The sequence below is a fragment of the Sus scrofa genome, chromosome 8 (assembly GCF_000003025.6).
Source record: "Sus scrofa isolate TJ Tabasco breed Duroc chromosome 8, Sscrofa11.1, whole genome shotgun sequence".
NCBI classification, from domain to species: domain Eukaryota; kingdom Metazoa; phylum Chordata; class Mammalia; order Artiodactyla; family Suidae; genus Sus; species Sus scrofa.
Window position 1 is genome coordinate 4846930 of NC_010450.4, and position 12586 is coordinate 4859515.

A 12586-nucleotide genomic window follows, 5' to 3' on the forward strand; every position below is an offset into this window, starting at 1 on the left:
GACCCTGACTTTGAGGAGAACACAGTCCAGGGTAGGGGCAGGCATTGCCAGGCACTCACAATACGCTGTGGTGAGTGTGACATGATGGCGGGGAGGGTGGGAGCCCGAGGGACAGACCAGGGACTCTAACCCATCCGGGAGGAGTTGGGGAAGGGCTCCCCGAAGAAGTGACATGCAAGCTGAGACAAGAATGAGAACAAGTCGAGCTGAGGGGATGGAGGGAAGGGTATTTCAGGCAGCAGAAGAGCATGTGCAAAGGCACTGTGGTCGGAGGAACCAGGGAACCTCTGGGGAGTTAGGGATGTCTGAGGCTGGCTGGAAGGCAGGGAGTGAGGGCAGGACTCCAGAAAGGTGGTTGGTGGGCCAGGTCCTGTGGGCTTCATGGGCTAAGTCAGGGGTCTCATGGGCCAGGCTGGATGGGTCTCATGGACCAGACAAGGTTGGCCTTTGGGCCAAGTCAGATAGGTCTCACAGGTCAGGTCATGTGAGCTCTTGATGGACCAGGCTGGGTGGTCATCACAGCCAGATGAAGGCTGCTGGACTTCATCCTGAGAGCTGTGGGTGGCATTTGGGGGTGTTAAGTGGGTCCTTTCTATGGTCAACCTACAAAGAAGGCAACTAAGAATTCCCGGATCAGAGAAGTTAAGCGACATGGACCAAGCCACACAGCTGGCACGCAGCTGAACCAGGCCTGCACCCCAGCCTGATTCCTAGGTGACTCTTCTCTGCTCTGCACTTTCGCACCTCTTCGTGGGGAGGTGAGCTGATTGTGAAAATTACTAAAAGGACGGAGGGGTATAATTAGACAGTATACGGTACCTGAGGGCACTGGCACATTCTACTTTGTAAATAAAGGTGAAGCCCACCCCACCCTTTCCTCAAGAAAACCCTTCCTGGCTCCTCGTCTGTGAAGGAAGAAAGATGTAATTTCTGCCTCACAGGATTCGCCTGAGGATGAATGGAAATGATAAAATACTCAGAAAACACCTAAACCAGTGTCTGGCCCTGAACAAAGACAGGCTACTCTATCACCTTCCGGTGGCTGCCCTAACAAAGCCCCACAAACTGAGTGGCTTAAAACAACAGGAATCTGGGAGTTCCCTGGTGGCCTCGTGGTGAAGGACTTAGGGTGGTCACTGCTGCTGTGACTCGGGTTCGATCCCTGGCCCAGGATCTTTTTGCATGCTGTGGGAGTGGGGCCAAAAAGAAAACAAAACAAAACAAAACAAAAAAACCCAAAAGTGTATTCTCTCACATTTCTGGAGGCCTGAAGTCAGAAATCAAGGTATCTCGAGGTGTCAGCTCCCTTTGGAGGCTCTGGAGGGCAGGGTTCTCCTGCCTGCCCCTTCCAGCTTCTGGCGGCTTCAGGCATCCTTGGCTTGTGGCCACATCACCCACTTTCAGCCTCTGTCTTCAGAGGGCCGCCTCCCTGTGTGTCTGTGTCTTCACACTGACCTTCTCATACGGAGGCTGGTCATTAGATGTGGGGCCCAGGCCAACCCAGGATGACCTTTCTTAACTAGTTAGATCTGCAAAGCCCCCCTACTTCCAAATAAGTTCACATTCTGAAGTTCCAGGCAGACATGGCATTTGGGGGTGCAGAGTTAGGGAATAAATTATGCCCCTCCAAAACCCATACGCTGAAGCCCAACCCTCAGTGTGAGTGTATTTGGAAATGGGGCCTTTAGGGAGATCATTCGGGTTAAGTGGGGTCACAGGGTGAGGCCCTAATCTGGTGGCACCTGTGTCCTCATACGAGGAGGAGACATGGAGTCCTCTCCCTGCCACGTGGGGAGGTGGTGAGAAGGCGGCCGTCTCCAAGCCAGAGCGAGGCCTCCCTAGCACCTGACCCCAGCGACACCTTGACCTCGGCCTTCCAGCCTCCAGACCAGGGAGGAAACGACGGAGTGTGTTTAGCGCCCAGGCCAGGCACTCTGACGAGGCAGCCTCAGCACATTCCACAGATGCCCCGGACCCAGCGCAGCTGGCATCATGACGAGGCTCGGTGCTTCCTGCCTGTGCTCACGTTTTGCCCCTTGATCCCCCGGGCCACTTGGAGCCTGACCTCTGCTTTAAAGGTGTCACATCCTCTGGATGGCATCCTTGACCTGGCCTTCATCCCGCGGCACCTCTTGCCCCCCTCTCTGCCCCGCGCAGCAGGGATGTTAGAACAGCCCGTCCTGGGTGCCAGCTGCTGCCCAACGACCTCACATGCCTTCAGCGCTCACATCACCCTGGTTAAGGAGGGCCTCACTGGCCCCATGTCACAGATGGGGAGACTGAGAGCTTGAAAGGCCAAGGAATGTTCTGGAGGCCGCACGGCGAGGAGGGAGGAGAGCCAGGACGCAGAGCCAGCATCCTGTGCCAGGTGGACCTTCTCCAGGGCGCGTCCCATCCCCGCGGCCCTTGTCACCTTCCCTCCTGACCAGGCCCTGCCTGGGGCAGCAGCTCTGGGTCACGGACATTTCCCGGGAGCCCCTGCGGCTTTGGAGGGCTTGGGCGGGCTCTTCTGTTCCAGAGCCGGACGAGGTTGCCCAGGGCAAAGAGGTGGCGCCGGCACTCCAACCCGGGCCTGATTCAAGGCCCCCCCTCCTTCCTCATCACTCCTGACACCCACAGACGCCGGCCTGGTCTCATCCTGGGCGACTCTGGAAGTGACTTCCAAAGCCCTTGGCCTCACGGGACATTCGAATGTGGGGTCCCGAGCACCTCCTGGTCCACCCTCCCTGGTTTCCGCCAAAGAGGCCCAGGGTCTCGGGGTCCCCGGCCCGGGAGGATGTGAGTACCTGGCAGAGCGTGGCCACGGCCTGGGTGGCTCCGACGTCCCCCTCCTCCTCCAGGTCACTCTGCATCAGCCTCTGCCTCTCCAGCAGCTCGTGAAAAGCCTGTGAGGGAAACAGGAGCTGAATCTGGGAGAAAAATGCTGCATTTTTCTCCCCCAACAAAACCTCCCCAACTGACCCCCCCCGCCAGGTCGGAAGGGTGTCCTCTGCTGATTTATAAACAGGGATGGCACATGACCGCCAGGGGTCGCGAACTGTGGCCAAGGTCAGGCCATCGAACCATTTCCAAGAAAATGCAGACTGTGCATGAAGAGGGGTCACCAGCCCCTGTCACCCCTCCTTCCGGGCCACAAGCCACTCAGACATCATATTCTCTGACTTCAGCTCCAGGACCACCACCCAGGTCCTGGGAGGCCCACCCAGTGGAGCTGGAGGCCTAGAAGGGCTTCTAGGGGTCAGTGTGGTCAGTGACCAGCCAGGCCCCTCCGACCACATGGCTGGTCCTTCCCTGAGGAGCCCAGCAGCGTGACAGGGAGGCCTGCAACAGGTGTCCCAGGCAGAGAGCCACCGTGGGGCACAAGCACAGAGGTGGGCTCCCTCCGGGGGGCTTCCCTTGTGGCCAGAGGGAAGAGGTCCCGTGGGGGGACATGTAAGCTGAGCCCTGAGGGTCAAGGGGGAGCCCCTGGAAGGAAGATGGGGAGCCCGCACAAGCCGGGCTCAGGGAGCAAGAGCAGCAGGGACCAGGCAGTTAGAACCCTCTGGAGTCTGGCCTTGGTGGTGGCGGGGCGGGAGGAGCGCAGGGAGGGCACAGGTTGGGCGTGGTGCCAAGGCCTGGGCTCCTCCTCCTCGTGCTTTCAGTCCACGTGTGCTCTTCGTTCACGCATCCATTCATCCATTCATTCCCTCGTTCCCTGTGTCCATCAACCATCTACCCATTCATTCATTTGTGCATTCATCCCCTTGTTCATTCATTTGTTCCTTCGTTTCTTCATTCATTTAATCACTTGTTGTGTCTTCATTTGTTTGTTCACGCAATTTCGTGCTCTTTTGTTTGTCCAGCCATTCACTCAACCCTTCCTCCGTCATGATCCGCTCATCCCTTCTCTCCTCGGCCCCACATCTCCTGAGCTCCAGCGTGTGCCAGGCTGTGCCGAGGTCGTGGGTTGCAGAGCTGACACTGCCACTCGACTCCCACTGGGCAATGTGACTTTGGGGAGAAGGACCCAGAAATCCCAGGGAGCTGCAGAGCCACGCTTTCCACTCTCATTTCAGATGGATCGTCCCAGGGACAGAACCAGCCCCCCAGCCCACTTTGTGACAAACCCAGAAGGCCCAAGTGTGGCCCTGGGAGGAGGCTCCCTGGTGCGCGGAGGGCACTGAACCAGGACCCAGACGTCAAGCCCTCTCCTCTGTTCTTGGGGGTCCCTCTACTGGCTTCCCATAGGGGTGTAGCCACCGGCGCCACGCTAGCCCCCAGGGAGGGTCTGTGTCTGTGCCCTGGGTTCAGCCTGGACCCAGATACAGTCCTGCCACCCCCTCAGCAGAGCGGAGACCAGCAAATGCCAGCGCAGAGCAGAAGGACCCAGAGAAACACTCAGGCCGTGGCTGCCCCTTAGGCGGTCTGGCTGATCCCAACTATTCTGAGTGGTGGGTGCTACTATTCCCATCGCACAGAAGAGGAAGCTGAGGCCCAGGGGGAAGCAGTGCGCCCAAGGTCACTCAGACACAGCGGCAGAACCTGTGTCACGCGGGACGTGGTCAGGGACGAGCAGCCCCTCGCCGCTGCCCCCTTCCCCCACCAGGGAAACAGAGAGGCACGGTCTATCCCCTCTGAGAACTGCGAACCCTGGTCCCTCCAGCCTGTGCTGCCGCCAGCTCGTTTTTCTCCCTTCGAGAGGGTGACATCTTGCTTCCTGTCCTCCTGCCACTCTCCTCCTAGTTGAGACCTCGGGCGTCGTCCAGCTCAGTCACCTCCGTGGTCCCACCTGCTCAGCCCCATGTACTGGGTCTCCCCTGACTTGCCGCCCAACCCAGGAGGGGTCCCATCCATGTGACAGCCTGCCTTACACCTGGGACACACCCGTCCCCCCCAGAACAGTGGCTGCCACTGTGGGCAGGGCCCCTGAACCCAAGCAGGACCCTGTGGGACTCCTGGGCAAACAAGCCTTTTGGTGACCCCCATTTCATGCATTTGGGGAAGGGCTTCAGCCGCCAGGACCCTCCCTGAGTTTCCAAAGGGCAGGTTCAAACAGTTGCTCATCAGGAGGGGGATGCAGGGGCCTGGGAGGAGCAGCCAGAAACCACAGTGTGGCCTTGGGGCAGGGCTGGTTCCTCCTCCGGAAACACACATATCAAAGCTTTGAGCTCTGCCGCAGAACTAAAACCCCCACCAGATGGAAGATGCTAATGAAGCCGCCTTCTTTCCGGAAGAAAGACCACCAGCGCCAGCCCAGGGACCACTTACCACCAGCTTTGAAAAGCAATGCAAGCGTGCCTCTCCCCTGATTCTTATCTGGGCCCTATTGGCTACTCCCCAAAACTATAAAACCACCTCCCCTTCTCTCCCAGTGGGGGGCACAGTCTTTAGGGCATTAGCCTGCGGGACCCTCCTTTGCCTGGAACAGCAATAAAGCTATTTTTCCTCCTTGGCCCAAAACCCTGTCTCCGCGTTTCTATTCAGCGCAGGTGGACATCACCCGTGGACAGAGTTTCGGCAACACCCCTGCCCCGCGCCTGCTCTTTGATGCCCTCTCCCACCCTCTTCCCAGCAGCCGAGTGAGGTGGGACCGCTCATGTCACTGGCTTACAGACCAGGACACCAGGGAGGCAGAGCTCAAGGGATGTGGCTAAGGCCACTGAGCTGACACTGGGAGGTGAGGCGTGACCTCTCTGCCGGATGCCAAAGCCTCTGGTCCTCTGGTGTCGCAAGGCCAGCAGTGGGGACCGAGCCCCCCGCTGGCTCTCCAGGGGCCATTGTGCCCGGGACGGGGCCAGTCGGGAGCAGGTCACCTGGAGGAACCCCTTGGGGTCTTCGGTCAGCTCCATCTCGGCCTGGAGGCGCCCCCGCTCCTCCTGCTGGGCCAGCGTGAGTCTTGTCATCTCCTCCGCCTGGCGAACCAGCGAGGCCGTGACCAGGTCTTTGCCGCGCTGGACAAACTCTGAAACGGGAATAAAATAAGCTCATCGCAGGTTGCTCTCCCGGCAAAACCTTCACCAGCCGCTTCTGCCAGAACAAGGAGGGGCGGAAACTGGGCCAAGCCCCATTTTTATTATTGTTTCATCATTCAGGCATGTGTGCTTCCCAAAGGCTGGTGTCAGGAGTCCCCGACTCATCCGAAGGGACCCCCCACTCCTCCTCGGGCCCAGGGCTCAGGGCACCATGGGAGGCGTCGTTTAGCTGCTGTGCAGGGCGGCCGGCCAACCTGACCAGGAGATGAAGGGGCATTTTCCTGGGGAAGCGTGTGAGGGAGGAGTAGGTGACATAGGGGGGACAGGTGACACAGGGGGCAGAGAGCCTGAGTCTTCAGGAAGATAATGACGTTTCAGATGGGAGTTGAGATTTAAAAATGGCCAGAGTGTAACCATGAGGTTGCGGGGGGTTCGATCCCTGGCCTCGCTCAGTGGGTTAAGGATCCGGCGTTGCCCTGAGCTGTGGTGTAGGTCACAGATGCGGCTTGGATCCTGCATTGCTGTGGCTGTGCTGTAGGCCGGCAGCTGGGCTCTGATTAGACCCCTGGCCCTGGAACCTCCATATGCCTTCAGGTGCGGCCCTAAAGAGACCAAAAAGAAAAAAAACCTGCCATAGTGAGTCATCAGATCAGCAGGAGGGTGAACCCAAGGCCAGTCTACTCCCTCCACCCACCCACTGGGGGCAGCAGAAAAGGTGAGAGGGGGTGGGGTCTAAAACAGCCCCTCGGCCCGCCCCCGTCACTGTCAACTGGAGTCGGGCACCTGCCGTCAGCCGCTACATGGATTAAATCAGGAGCCCCCGCAGCTGCCGACCTGCAGCACCTCTGAGCGCAGCTCAGGGTGGAGACCAGGAGGGTGACGCTGTGCTCCCGGAAAACTGGAAGAACAGATCTTCAGAGAGCCAGATGTTTTCAGGAGGAGATTTTATGTGTCCGATACGCGCCATCTCCTCCTGTCTAGAAAAAGACTGAAATTCTTCCTGGTGACGTCTGCTCTTCGTGACCAGCAGTGACCTTCACCAGATCAGCAACAGACTTTTGCACAATGTGTGCCTGCTGCACGCGCGCCCCCACCTTGACCGTATCCTGAGAGTCCTCCTTTCCTCCTGGGGGTGGCATTTTCTATTTATTTTTTATTTTGCCTTTTGTCCTTTTATGGCCACACCCGCGGCATATGGAGGGTCCCAGGCTAGGGGTCCAATCGGAGCTACACCTGCCGGTCTATATCACAGCCACAGCAATGCCGGATCCGAGCCGCGTCTGCCACCTACACCACAGCTCAAGGCAACGCCGGATCCTTAACCCACGGAGCAAGGCCAGGGATCGAACCTGCGTCCTCATGGATGCCCGTCAGATTCCTTTCCGCTGAGTGGGGCAGTATTTTAGAGGCTATCTGAGGTAGCGCTGCATGGGCTGCAGTTAAGGATCAAACAAAGGACTCAGGATCTTCTGAGAATGCAGTCACTTCTAGGGTGAGAGCCAGTCGTCCTGCAGGCTGAGAAAACTCAGGATACTGGCCCCACGGCGCAGGTGCATGTCAAAGGAAGGATTTCCATGAGCCTGTTCCTGCTCCCTCCCCTTTGTCGCAAAAACTCCTATATATCCTAGTGCCCCCTTGCCTCTAGGGGCAGGTTTCGCGGGGCTCCCTGAGATGCCATCTCAGGGGCTTAAGTCCTAATCTGGCCCCAAATAAAACTTAACGCTCAACTTCCAGGTCGTGCTTTTTTTTTTTTTTTTTTGGTCGACAGTGAGGCAGACTATTAACTCAGGACGTCAGTGGAGGAGCAGGGCTGCGATGCATCTTTGCTCCGGCCACTGATGAACATTTGTGGCTTAAGGGCTCCAGGGAGTAACACCCCCGAGGACCTAGTTTTATTGTAAGAAATACGCATTTCCCACCGACTTTGTTTCCCATAGAAAATGCGAATCTCTAGCCCTCTCCTCAACTGATAAAAGAGGAATGAGAGGAGTGGTAAAAAAAAAAAAGGACAAAAAAAAAAAAAAAAAACCTGCAGAATTTTCAGGACATTGCCAACCCCAACAGCCCTATTGGACGAGGACTGACACAGGTAATTGATCACATGTTTCCGGACTCCACTTTGGTGCCTCTCCCCACCTTGAAGAGATAAAAACCTCTATAGGACAACAGAGAAGGGGGGGCTTTTCTCCCCCCTCCCAGTAACCCTGGGCGCTGTCTGCTTTTCTTCAATAAAAGCTTGGCTTGCTTGCTGCCTGTGTGTTCGCGGCGTTCCTTCTTCGACCGCTGTGAACAAGAACCCGGATTCCGGGATCTTCGTTCCAGTCTCAACAGCACCAAGCACATCGCTGGGGGTTGGGGTCTACCAGGGAGCAGGACCCAGCCCGGCTCTCCAGGAACTCACAGGGAAGACTAGAAATGCAGAAGGGATTAGGTGCTGGATGAGGACACGGGGGTGGGGGGAGGAGGGGGAAGGGGAGGGGAGGGGGGAGGTGCTAAGGATGGGGCCCCAGCCCCACAGTCTGTTAGATGAAAGCCTCCCGTCTATGGTGCCCTGTGTGGCAGCCTGGAGTCTCCCTACAGTGTCACCAGAACCCACTGGGGACCTTGCTGGGTGAACAGATTCCCTGCCCTACAGACATCCTGTGCGTCCGCTCAGGCCCCCGGTGCACCTGCAGCTTTGGGTCAATGTGATGGGCCCTCAGTGGGGAAGCAGGTGCACCCAGAAGAGGGGGTACCCACCCTGCTGGTGAAAGACCTGGGTTTCCTCTCGAGGGTCCCACCGACAGGGTGACCTGGACTAGGTCTTGTGGACCCGAAGGACAGCGCCCTGGCGCCGGGGCCTCGGCCCTCGCTCACCCCTGTTGAAGTGCTCCACCTCCTCCCAGAAGGCCTTGTGCTGCTGGGTCAGCAGCTCCTCCTTCTGGCGCCCGGAGAGCGTCCCCTCGACGGCCAGCTGCTCCAGGCTGCGGGAGATGGCGGCCAGGCGGCATTTGGTCTCCTCCTGGATCTGCAGCTTCAGGAACTCGATGGTTTTTGCCATGTGCACCCGCCCCATCGTCCTCTCCAGGGCGTCCTAAGAGGAGAGTCACAGACCACAGGCTGGGACACCCTGGGTCAGCGCTTGGCCACCAGCGTCTGTTAACAGCCACGGGCTCAGTCCCAGAGCCCCCGCTCCCCGTGACCAGAGCACAGACCAAGCAGCTCTCCATGCCTCCCGTGTCTGCTCCTCCGATGGGGACAAAACCATCCCTCATGGGGACACAGCCAGGGCGACACTGGATAAATAAGTGTGCCACAAGGGTCACGCATCTGGGAAGGAATTCAACACACACACACATGGAAGAAGGCAGGTCCACCTTGCCAAGGTCATCCCTTTCCCAGCCAGGGGCCTCCAGCCCCCACGGCCTTAAGAAAGCGACGCTGAGAGCAGCAAGAAAGGTCATAGGACTTCTCGGCAGAGAACCTGAGTGCTGGGGACTTAGGAGGTTTTCCGGGTAACACTGAACCCAGCCATCAGACCTTAGAACAGGCCCTGCCCCCCCACAGTGTCACTGTCCCCACAGAGGATGTGGGCCAGAGGCAGGGCGGGCCCTGTAGGTCTGCATCCTGGGTCCTTCCTCTCAAGAAAGCAGCTGCTCAAGCAACCTTGCAGAACGACAGGAAGGGGAGTTCCCACAGTGGCACAGTGGGTTAGGAATCTGACTGCAGTCTCGGAGGGGCAGGTTCGACCCCTGGCCTGGCACAGTGGGTAAAAGGATCCAGCTGCGCTGCAGCTCAGATGCAATGCCTGGCCCAGGAACTTCCGTATGCAGTGGGTGTGACAATTTAAAAAAAAATAGAAGGTGGGCAGAAAGCAGGGGCGCAGCTGCCTGCACAGGATGGTGTTAAAGCCGCAGGCCCTGCCATTCGGGGAGGGACACCTGTCCCATCTGGGGAGGGCGCCCCCGCCCCCCAGCGCCCCCCAGCCCTTCTCCGCCTCCTCACCTGCTTCCTCCACACCCCTTCTCTCCATCTCCTGTCCGCTGGCCCGAGCCACAGGGCTACGGACAAGGTGCATCCCTACTCTCTCAGTCTCCCTCCCGCCCCCTCTGCTCCATCCCAAAAGGCTGATTGGGGGTGGTTTTCTGACATGCAAACTTGGCTCTGTCACCCCATGGCCCAAACCCTGCAGTCACTGCCTCCAAACCAAGGCTTCACTCCCGGTCACGGGTGTATGAGGCTCCAGCAGGGTCCCGCTCGCCTCCCCGCCCCGGCTGCACAAAACACAGGGGCCGTACCTGAGCTAACCACTGCCCAGCCCTGGGCCTCACGGTTTGCCGAGCTGCACTGGTCTGTGTTCTGACAACACGTGCACAGGGAAGGACAATGACCCCTCAGTTAGCGACAGGAGCACTGGGTTTACTCCAAAGGCCACCCAACGAGCCCAGGGACAGTGGCTCTGAACCTTCCTCTCACTCCAACTGAACAAGCCTGACAGCCATCAGGAGGCCCATGGCCACGAGGGGGCGCAAGAGGATAAGCGCTCAGCCCTGGTGCGGCAAGTGGTCCAGCCAGGCTCAGGCAAAGGGATGGGGCGATGATGCCCAGAGCAGCCACTTCCGAGGCAGTGCAGTGAGGCCTCCCAGTCATAGAGTGACAGCGCAGCCTCTGGATTTATATTCAAGGAGCAGAGAGAGGCGAGCACAAGCATGAGGGGCATCAGACGCAAGGCGGGAGGAGCAAAGGGGCTCGGATGGGACGCCAGGGGACTCCTGCTGGTCCTGAGTGTGGCCAGTCCTCAAACATGGCTGGACTCAAACTTGGTTCCAGACCCGCACGACCTTGGGCATAGAGTCCTTCCCTAACTGACAGAGCTGATGTGAGCACCCAAAAAAGTTAAACTATGTGAAGCACTTAAAACAAATAGTGGCTGGTGAATGCAAGCCGCTCTGATCATTATCTTTGGCAGGTCCCCCTCTCTCTCCTGCATCTTGAACATTGCAAGAAACTGATCTGATGCAATTTTCGGGGCTCTTCCAGTTCCGATATTTGGCGATGCCATGTGACACGTTTCAGGGCCAATTGCCTGGGTCCAGAACGCTCAGTTGCCACCAGGCTGACAATTTAAATTTTTCTGGAGTTTATCAACAACATAGTCTGACATACAGAAGCTAGGGTTTTTTTTGTTGTTGTTGTTATTATACAGGATGCAGGCAGAGCCAACCCACCCCTCTTGTGTACATAGATTGTAGTCCTTCTCACACGTTGCTACAATGATTCGTTTATGTCTATTTTGTCTGCTTAGAGGTGGCCTGCCAGAGTCTAATCCGGAACACATTCTGAGCCCTTCCCCTGAGCCAGGGTCTGTCTGTCCTACAGGCCTTACACGTTGTCCACTTTCTAACACTCTCGGGGCCGATGCTATTCAGATGCCCACTTTACAGATGATGAAACTGAGTCGCAGTTTCTATAACAGTGTGGCACACAGTACATGTTTATTAAATAGTGGGTTTGGGTCTTTTCAGGGCCGCACCTGAGGCATCAGGAAGTTCCCAGGCTAGGGGTTGAATCAGAGCTGCAGCCGCTGGCCTACAGCACAGCCATAGCCACAGCCACACGGGATCCAAGCCTCATCTGCGACCTATACCACAGCTCACAGCAACACCAGATCCTTATTAACCCACTGGGCAAGGCCAGGGATTGAACCTGCGTCCTCATGGATACTAGTCAGATTCATTTCTGCGGCACCACGACAGGAACTCCACTAAATGTTGAAAGAAGGACACACTAATAACCTGGATAAAATTCCTTCCCTTCCTCTTATTTTGAAGTTACTGACTAAGACTTGGGCTGGAGTCAGCTAAGGATGCTTTTTTTTTTTTTTCCTGCATCCATATCCTGCTGATGGAGTAATAATTAAATACAAAGAAAAAAAGAATAAAAGGAAAAAAGTCTTTCTCCTTTGATGAGCATGCATATCGGCAGCCTTATCAAATTCAAATCCGATTCCAAGTGGCTTGCACAGCAAACCAGGCCGCTTGGGGCGCAGGCTGAGAGATATCACTGCACAGCGTCGGGGTCCTGGGCGAGTCGCTTAGCTGGCTCCTGTGCTCACAGGGAACGCACTCCCCACCATGCCCACCTTTCAGCAGTGCCAAGGGGGGACAAGATGCTGCATTTCTACCCAGCTCTCAGGTGATGCTGCTGCGGCTCCTGGTCTGTGGACCACACCTTCAGAAGCAGAGCGGTTTGTGCAGAAGCAGCCGGGAGCCCCCTGCCTGGGCAGGGCTCCCCCTTGGGTCTAAGGAGCTGAGGGCAGTGCAGCTGCTGCAGGTTTCTAAGCCAAGTGTAACCTGGGAAGGTGCCCAGGTCTGAAACGTAATTCATGAGTTTCAAGGTCAGAGGAAGGGGAAACAGGTGCACAGTGCCCTGAGCTCTGCACACAGCGAACTCCGGGCCGACTGGGCTGCTGTGGGTCACTGAGCACTTCTGAGGCCCTGCCGGGGCAACTCCGGAGACTGATTTTCTTTATAAAGTAATGGAAGCTCAGAGGGGTTAAGGAACCTGTTTAAGACCACACAGCTTCAAGCGGCTAAGCCTGGATTCAAAGTCGGATTTGTGGGTGCTTCGACACCAGTGGTCTATATTCCCAGCTA

General features: G+C 57.3%; 1 protein-coding gene across 5 annotated transcripts in view; it reads right to left on the reverse strand.

Annotated features, from left to right (window-relative positions):
• Positions 1-12586, reverse strand: part of EVC (EvC ciliary complex subunit 1) — an 82615-nt gene that overhangs the window by 38308 nt on the left and 31721 nt on the right. For all 5 annotated transcript variants that reach the window (XM_021100990.1, XM_021100989.1, XM_021100988.1 and 2 more), the window contains 3 exons: positions 8808-9024; positions 5793-5941; positions 2787-2885 (listed from right to left, as the gene is read on the reverse strand). In XM_021100990.1, the coding sequence (XP_020956649.1) occupies positions 2787-2885; positions 5793-5941; positions 8808-9024 (465 nt within the window). The remainder of the gene's footprint in view (positions 1-2786; positions 2886-5792; positions 5942-8807; positions 9025-12586) is intronic.